Below are 9,373 nucleotides of genomic sequence, written 5' to 3' on the forward strand. Positions count from 1 at the left end.
GGCTGGATTTCTTGTTGATCTTCTGGGGGAGGGGCCTGTTGTAGTGATTCTCAAGTGTCTTTGCCCCAGGCGGAATTACACCGCCCTTACCCGGGGCCGGGGTGAGTAATCCGCTCGTGTTTGCTTTCAGGAGCTTTTGTTCCCTGAGCGCTTTCCGTAGAGTTCCGGAGGACGGGAATACAAATGGCGGCCTCCTGGTCTCCGGCCCAGAGGAGCCGAGAGCCCAGGGCCGCACTCCTCAGTGCACCCTCAGAGAACAGCGCCCAGTTACTCCCGTCTGCCTGACCTCCGGCCGCGCTCCGAGCTCACCGAGCCTGCGACCGGTTCAAGGTAACACGGAGCTGTGAGCTCACTGTCGGCTCTGTCTCTGCAGCCGGCTTTCCCATTCCAATACCCGCAAGCTCTGCGACACTCAGACACCCCCGATCCTTCTGTGACCCTGCGGGACCTGAGGCCACGCTGACCCCACGTGGGCTTCGCCCCGGTTTAGCCTCTGGAGCGATGTCCCTCAGCGGAACAGACTTTTAAAAGTCCTGATTTTGTGCACGGTTGCTCCGCCGCTTGCCGGGAGCCGGCCCCTCCCCCCGGGGTCTATCTTCCCGTCGCTTTGGATTCACTTCTCCGCCGGTCCTACCTTTCAGAAAGTGGTTGTTTTTCTGTTTCCAGAATTGCTGTTTTTCTTCTCTTCGATCTGCCGATGGATTTTCAGGTGTTTGCAATCTTTAGATAAGGTATCTAGCTGATCTCCAGCTAGCTGAAGCAGTCTCAGCTTGCTACTTCTCCGCCATCTTGACTCCTCCATGAAAGTCCATTTTAAAAGTAGGATTTGATCCACTTGTAATCTCCATTAAATATAAACAGTTATCTTCTTTTCTGATCATCTGAATTTCATTCATTAGGAAGCTTGGAATGGCTGGGGGTTCTGACTGTTGAGTTACTTGGTCTGAAGTGTCTTTGCTGACCACTTCGGCCCTCTAGGGGGCACTGTAAGCTTTACCAGAAACAAAGACTTTCTGATGGTCCAAAGTTGAATGGTTACAGAGAGAACCGAAATCACGTGAACCAGTCTAATTATAGATAGCAAAGATTGGGAGAGAGTGCGGACACGATTGGTGTAAAATTCATCTAAGGTTTCCAGTTCTGCCATTGCATATCAACTTCAAACATCTGGGGGCCATGCCTCTAGAAATCCATTAAACTGATAATTCTTCACAGGTACCAGGATAGGAATATTTCTGGACATTGTGACGGTGGAAACTCAACAGAAAACTTTCCATTACCTGTTGTCAATTGTTATGAATAAAATCCCCAAACCCACTGACCTAGAAATTATTTCAAAACCCCAGATGTCCTACCTCTTCATACATCTTGGCTGATTGTGGAAGGAGCAAAAATGAACAGAAGAAGGAGAAAAAAAAAAAGAAATAAAAAGTGAAGGAAAGGGAGAGGACAGTTTTGATCTTGACCAGAAATGTGTTGCCTGGCCAGACTCAGCTGTGTGGGTGAATAGAGTGTCCACAAGTTGAACAGGAAAGGTGGGGAGGAAATTAAATCACAGGGGACATTATGCAGACATGTATTTTTCACCAACCAAATTCTCTTTGGAAACATTTTTAATGCAGATAGTGACTGTCTTGGTTTCTAGAACTCTCCTGATTTCAAGAAATTATAGTTACTTCTGTAATACACAATACATGCTATCAGATAGTTTTTCTTTGTCAGTATTTTTATACGAATGAATTCTCATTTTCTGTCACACTATGCAATTTGGGGACTGGAGTTACTCTTCCCTAAGATTCATCAAGTTTCTTTGTAACCCTCAATGAGACACTGAGTCTTCTAGAAAGACCATTCAGCTTTCCTCACACACTAGCCCACAGATTTATTCCATAATGTGTTTTAAGAAAAAAAAAGAACCCTTTTATCTTTCCATATTGGAAATATTGCCTCTACCTGCCTACACTGTTGGCAATCACAATTTTCGAAAGATTGCTATGAGTGTCACTGGGCCACTGTGGGTGCAGTCTGGAGTTCCCTGAATGACAGGGCTGAGGTGTGATTGGTGCTCAGTGATTCTGGTGGAACTGATTGGTTGTAAGAATACAATTTCTCTGAAAACAACTCTACTGTACTCTCTGCAGACTCAGGGTCTTGGTAATTCAGCAACTAGACAACGAAGAATGGAGACACACTGGGAAACTCTGCTGGGGCTCCTGTGGCTCCAGGTTTGCTGTAAGTGGGGCATTCCAGATGGGGGCTGGGGAGTGGTGGGGGAAGCTGACATGTGCTCCTAGAGGGTACTACATCCTCAGGGGTGTTTCCTGGGATATTTTGCAGGTTTGAAAATGGCACTGGTGATTCCCTAGTCATGTCATTTGTGTATGATCCTTTCTTTCCACACAGTGGCGAGAGGGATGACGGTGGAGCAGAGCCCTTCAGACCTGAGCCTCCAGGAGGGAGACAGCTCTACCCTGAAGTGCAATTTTTCTAGCACTCCAGACAGTGTGCAGTGGTTCCGACAGCATCCCGGGGGCGGCGGTCTCACCCGGCTGTTTTACATAGCTTCAGGGATGAAGCAGAGTGGAAGATTAAACTGCACAGTGAATACTAAGGAACAGTCTAGCACCCTCCACATCAGGGCCTCCCAACTGGAAGACTCAGCCACCTATCTATGTGCGGGGGAGGCACAGTGCTCCCTGGTGATCTGCAGCCTGCACCCAAACTGCAGCTGTGCCTGCAGCCCTGGCCTCTCCCTGGGGCAGGCATTTGCTCCCACAGCAGCCTTTGCATATTTTTAGATTTATGTTACAGCACATTTTTCTTCCCAAAATTAGACCCATTGGGGCTGTCATTTCATTTGGTTTTGTTCCTCCTTTTCTTCCCAGAAAGCCTTTTGCTGGTAAGGAGCTCTACCATGGAACCATTGGAATAAGTGATACAGGTGTCCATATCCAATACCCTGGGAAAACATATCTTGGCAGCTAGCATGCAAATTATATGTAAATTACTCTGATGGAAAAGGCTGAAAAAGTAGACTTTGTCAACAAATACAGATTACTAAATTTTTTAGTTACCTGTTGATGTTTCCATTTTCAAAGGATAGTAAAGAAAACATGTGCAGGGTTCTTTCAAGTCTGTATTCAGATTTTCTCTCCTGGAAATACAAATATAATAAAATGATTTTATTGAAGGTCAAGCACTCTACTTACACTATTACGTTTATTTTCTTTTTCAGTAATTTAATACACTATAAATAGGTACTTTTATGGATAAATAAAGGGAGGATTATAAAGCATAAGTGACTTGGTGGAGCTCATATTATTCCTAAATTAGTCAACTGAGGTAATATGACCTATCCTCTGAGTACCTGATATAGAAGACTGTATAGAATCACAAAATCTAAATGACTTCTTTTGATGAATTTGTACGTTGTGCTGCCATCTACCAATGAGAAAATGATCCTTTTAAGTCGTTTCTAAATAGCACTTTGTGGGGAAGAGCTCATGGAGATTTTCATTCTGTTCAATGAAAATCCATTGTTCTTCTTTGCATTTTGAATGAACCTATTACTTATAATTTTATAACATCATGCCCAGTTTGGGAAGGGGTGCAGAAATCTTCCAGGACTACTATAAAATAACCCTTCTCTGTTGTAGCCAGACAAAGACTGCTGACCCAGACCCAACTTGAAACTTGCATGTAGAAACATTCCAGCAATTTTGCATTCCAGACCTTGATGCATGTTGAGAAAATGGCATTGATAGGAAAGCCTGTGCCCCTGAAAATTCAGATGGAGGTAACTGGACAGATTCCCTGAAGCTGGGAGCAGAGCCAGCTTCTTGAGCATTGGACCTGTGAAGTTACACAGCCCTCAACTCTCCCAAGGAACCCTGCCCTTGGCTTAATGCTGTGCCCTCACTGTATTGAAATTAACACTAGTTTTTTCTTTATACTTGTTTTTTTATAGGTGAGTCTCATTAGTGGGAGGAACAAGTGCCTGTGCAGAGAAGTACATGGGCAGTAGGGCTCAGGCAGGAACACATGCAGACTCAGCTTCTGGGTCACAGCAGGCTATGTGTGAGCTGAGCAGTTGGCAGGGCCACCTGTGGTGTCTGTGCCTGCTTTGGACTAGCTACGGCTTTGACATGCAACAAAGGGTGTAGTAAATATTGTCAGGAATTACTACAAGGGAAAGTGTTTACATGACAATTCAATTAAGTAGTTTGGTAGTTTCTTACACAACTAAGCATACTCTTATCCTATGATCCAGCAATGGACTTCTTGAGTATTTACCCAAAGGGATTGAAAACTCATGTCTGCACAAAGTCTTTACACAAATGTTTTTTAGGAGTTTATTCATAATTGTCAAAACTCTGAAGTAAAAATCATATTCTTCAATAAGCGAATGAATTAATAATGGAGGTATATCCAAAACAATGAGATATGATTCAGTGCTAAAAAAAAAAAAAATGAACTATGAAGCCATGAACAGATAGGGGAATCTTATATGCATTTTACTAAGAGAAAGAAGACCATCATCATTAGCCATCAGGGATTCAAATCAAAACCACATTGAGATACCACCTAACACCAGTTAAAATGACCAAAATTAACAGGGCAGGAAACAAATGTTGGAGAGGATGAGGAGAAAAGGAACCCTCTTACACTGTTGGAAGGAATGCAAGTTCGTGCAGCCACTTTGGAAAATGGTGCAGAGATTCCTTAAGAAATTAAAAATAGAGCTACCCTATGACCTAGCTGTGGCACTACAGGGTATTACCCAACGATATAGATGTAGGTAAAGAAGGGCCATATGTACACCAATGTTCATAGCAGCAATGGCCACAGTCACCAAACTGTGGAAAGAGCCTAGATACTCTTCAACAGACAAATAGATAAAGAAGATATGGTTCATATATACAATGGAATATTATGCCTCCCTCAGAAAGGATGAATACCCAACTTTTGTATCAATATGGACAGGACTGGAGGAGATTACGGTGAGTGAAATAAATTAAGCAGAGAAAGTCAATCATCATATGGTTTTACTTACTTGTGGAGCATAAGGAATAACATGGAGGACATTAGGAGAAGGAAAGGAAAAGTGAATTGGGCGAAATGAGAGACTATGGACTCTGAGAAACAAACTGAGGGTTTTAGAAGGGAGAGGGGATGGGGGATGTGTGAACCTGGTGGTAGGCATTAAGGAGGGCACATATTGTATGGAAAACTGGGTATGGTGCATAAACTATGAATCTTGGAATGCTGAAAAAATAAAATTAAAAAATAATAAACTTACACATGGTTATATTTTCTGAGTTTGTACCTTGCTGTTTCATCAGAATTTCTACTCTACTTTCAGTGCTTTCCAGAATGTAAGACACACAGCATTCAAATGGATTTTTTCAAACACACCAGATTTCACCTTGCAAAGTTGTCCAATCTTGGTTCAAACAGTTTCCTGTTGTTGAAATATGAATAACTGATGGAAGTTTCTCCCATGCTCCCTTATCATTGAGATTTGGTCCTTTACTTTTTGTCACAGTCATCTTAACTGGGAGAAGATTCCACATTTTGACAGATGGTACTTTCAATCCTCTCCAACAGCAAGGTTATGAGAAACACCAGCTAGGAGGAGCACAGTCTGAGATCAGAGACATTTGAGATATCAGATGATCTTGACTCTGTTACTCTAATCTTTGGCTACATTTTTTTTTTTTTAAGATTTGTTTGCCAGACAGAGAGGGTACACACAAGGGCCACATGAGTCATTGGTGGGATGGGATGGGCAGAGAGAAGGAGAGGAAGAGAATCTTGAGCAGTCTCTACATTGAGTGTGGAGCCAGGTGTGGGGCTCCAACTCATGACCGATGAGATCAAGACCTATGAGATCATGACCTGAACTGAAATCAAGAGCTGGTTGTTTAAGTGACTAAGAGACCCAGGCTCCGTGCTACATGTTCTTTTTACAAGGAGTTTTTCTACATAACAGACAATTGAGGGTGGTAGATTTGGTAGAAATGGAAGACCTTCTATTTTCTTTGTTTAAGGAATGGAATCATGATTTCTTCCTGATTTTTTTTTAAAAGATTTTATTTGTTTATTTGTCAGAATGGAGAGATCACAAGTAGGCAGAGAGACAGGCAGAGAGAGAGAGGGGCAGCAGGCCCCTGCTGAGCAGAGAGTCCGATGTAGGACTCAATCCCATGACCCTGAGATCATGACCTAAGCAGAAGGCAGAAACTTAACCCACTGAGCCACCCAGGCGCCTCCCTTCCTGATTTCTAACATGTACACCAGGGCCATCACTGAATAAAAACCAAAAGCATCTACCTCTTTCCAACAACAGTGACTCAGTAGTGAGCAGAGATGTAAATCTTGATCTCCATATTCTTCCTGTGCACTTCTTCTCTGATCTAACAAACAATTTGCTTGACCAATTGCTACCTTGATGCATGTGAGTCCCTCAGAGGCACAGACTAAGAGAAGAGCATTTCCCCAATGAGTTCAATAGAGATGTGACCACAAGAAGGCAGTGCATCTGTGCTATGCAGAACACGTGGAGGGTTTATTTAGTGCATCTGATGGACTAGACTATGGCAGAAGCAGAGCTTTTTTCTTATTGGCTGGTAGACAATGTGGGAAAGTACTCTGTTAGAGGAAAGAAGGGACGGCCTGATAAGAGAAGGTGCTAAGCTGGCTGGAGGCTGCAATTCTGAACCTGAGCTTACCTGGGAGGAACCATGAAGACATCCATGGGAGCTTTAATCATGTTCTCATGCCTGCAGCTGAACTGTGAGTTCAGAGTATATTAGTGGATATTCTTCAGAACTCAAGACTGACTTTACTCAGGTTTCCTACCATTAGTGTCAAAAAAGAGCATTCTGAAGCACAATAACCTGGTATCTCTTCTCCTTTCTCTGACCTTTTCTTTCTGCACAGGGTTCAGCCAGGGAGAGAATGTGGAGCAGCATCCTTCTACCCTGAGTGTCCAGGAGGGAAGCAGTTCTGTTATCAACTGCAGTTATTCAGACAATAACTCAGAGTACTTCCCCTGGTATAAACAAGAACCTGGAAAAGGTCCCCAGATCCTTGTATACATTCTTTCAAGCATGGCCACAAAAGAAGAACAAAGACTCACTGTTTTATTGAGTAAGACGGCCAAACGTTTCTCCCTGCACGTCAGAGACACCCATTCTGAAGACTCAGCTGTGTACTTCTGCGCAGCAAGCACACATTGCTTCCCAGGCACCTGCTGCCTCCACTCAAATGTGGGACTGGGGCAGCCCCTGTCCTCTGACACAGACCTTCAAGGATAGCTTTTGTGCTATAGTTCGTCTGTAGGTGGAAGCTAATATGTTTGACATTAAAAGAGTTTAGTAAGACTATTAGGATGGAGATGATCCAGAGAGATTTAGAATATTTTGTTGGATGATCATTTTTTAATGGATTCTTGATCGGAATTGGTAATGTTTTATTTTGAAATGCAGGTATTAAGGAACTCCACAATTGCTTTTGAGACTCCTCTCCTATAAATAACCCCTTAATACTAACATTACAATCCTTGTTATTGATGGGTACTTATAATATTGTGTTGCAAAAGTAGCATTCATGATTTTTTGAATTCTAAAACATTACATGCCACACATAGAAATATTTAAGGTACATATATGAAAGTGATCATTCTATGAAGAATTTTGGGTAATGAGACTCTGCTGGAGCATAGAGAACCATGACATGACCCACACACTTACTACACCAAGAAACTCCTGTTTTCTGTTCTGGAGACACAGCAGCAGGTACCCAGCAATCTTTCCCTCACCCTGTCAGGCTCCCCTCACTGTTCTGAATCCTGAAATTGAAGAATAAGGCATTTTCCATCTAGTGGGAGAACTCAAACATGTTGCTCTCCAACCTTCTCAAAGTGGTCATTGCTTCCATGTGGCTAGGTAGAGAGAACCCCTGTTGGAATGTGCCTTCTCTATGACCTAAATCGGAGGAGATGGACAGTGTCTTGTGGGTTTTGTGGGTAAAAGGAAGAGTAGCATGTAAAATAGAATTTCTTTGTGCTAAATCACTTATTCTGACACCACTAATTCCATGTCTTTTCCTTTAGGATCCAATATTTCCCAGAAGGTAGCTCAAACCCAAGCAGCGAAGGTAGTGTATGAGAAGGGGGTTGTCATTCTGAAATGCACATATGACCCCAGTGATCTAAGTGATAGTCTATTGTGGTACAAACAGCCCAGCAGTTGGGTGGTGTTATACCTTATTCATTAGGATTCTTAGAACCAGCAATACACCACAGAAGTTTGCTACTCATTGAATTTCCGGAAGACAAGAAACCCCATCCAACTTGTCAACTCAGATTCATAACTGGAGAACTCCACAGTCTATTTCTGTAAACTGAGGGAGCCCACAAGAAGAGGTATGATGGAGGGAGGTGTGCTCAAACCCCAGAACTCTTGCTGATGCCTCTCCCTTTTATAGGGTCCAAGGCAGGGAATTGCCATCCCAGACAGGAAGTGGCAAGGTTTAGGCTTAAAGGGAAAAACTCACTCTGAGAAGATACCTCTCTAGATAAGAGTTACCATGCATCAACAATATCATTATCCCTGAAATTTGTGTTGAAATTATTTATTGGTGACTAGAATTTGCACAATAAACAAATTACCATTTTGCAATTAGATTCAGCTAGAAGAATTGGCTAAGAAAGTTTAGAAAGATTTGACTCAAAAATGAGTAATATTGTGTGTGAGTTGTTAGAGTTTCAGATCAGATTTGTTCAGTACATAGTTATTGAGTATATATTAAGGTACAGACCTTCTTTAGAATCAGAAAGGCTGAGAAATGTCTCCGGTTTTCCTTTTTCTGTTTTATTTCATGCTTTATACCACTGAATGATTTAATTTAATTAGGCTATTTTACTGTGAGTCATCTCTACTCACATTTAGTTTCTTATCCTTTCTTTCTTTCTTTTCTTTTTCTTTTCCTTTTTTTGGTTTTTGCATGTCAGCTTGGCTTGTTTTATTTTTTTATTTGTTTTAAAGATTTTATTTATTTATTTGAGAGAGAGTGAGAGAGAACATGAGAGGGGAGAAGGTCAGAAGGAGAAGCAGATTCCCTGCAGAGCTGGGAGCCCGATGTGGGACTTGATGCTGGGACTCCAGGATCATGACTGGAGCTGAAAGCAGTGGCTTAACCAACTGAGCCACCCCGGCTTGTTTTATTTAAAAAGTTTTTTGCCCATAGAGTTGAGGGTAATCTCGACAAAGCAGGAAAAAATATACAGTGGAAAAAAGACAGTCTCTTCAATAAATGGTGCTGGGAAAATTGGGCAGCTATATGTAGAAGAACGAAACTCGACCATTCT

General features: G+C 42.4%; 2 gene segments (V, D, J or C); both read left to right on the forward strand.

Moving 5' to 3' along the window:
• Nucleotides 1-2,137: 2,137 nt before the first annotated feature.
• LOC131998746 (T cell receptor alpha variable 22-like) lies at nt 2,138-3,129 on the forward strand. The segment is given in 2 exon segments: nt 2,138-2,232; nt 2,404-3,129. Coding segments are annotated over 2 exon segments (447 nt in total).
• A 3,614-nt stretch (nt 3,130-6,743) lies between these two features.
• Nucleotides 6,744-7,319, forward strand: LOC131999397 (T cell receptor alpha variable 13-1-like). The segment is given in 2 exon segments: nt 6,744-6,795; nt 6,943-7,319. Coding segments are annotated over 2 exon segments (429 nt in total).
• Nucleotides 7,320-9,373: the final 2,054 nt, after the last annotated feature.

The sequence above is a fragment of the Mustela nigripes genome, chromosome 13, assembly GCF_022355385.1.
Source record: "Mustela nigripes isolate SB6536 chromosome 13, MUSNIG.SB6536, whole genome shotgun sequence".
NCBI lineage: Eukaryota > Metazoa > Chordata > Mammalia > Carnivora > Mustelidae > Mustela > Mustela nigripes.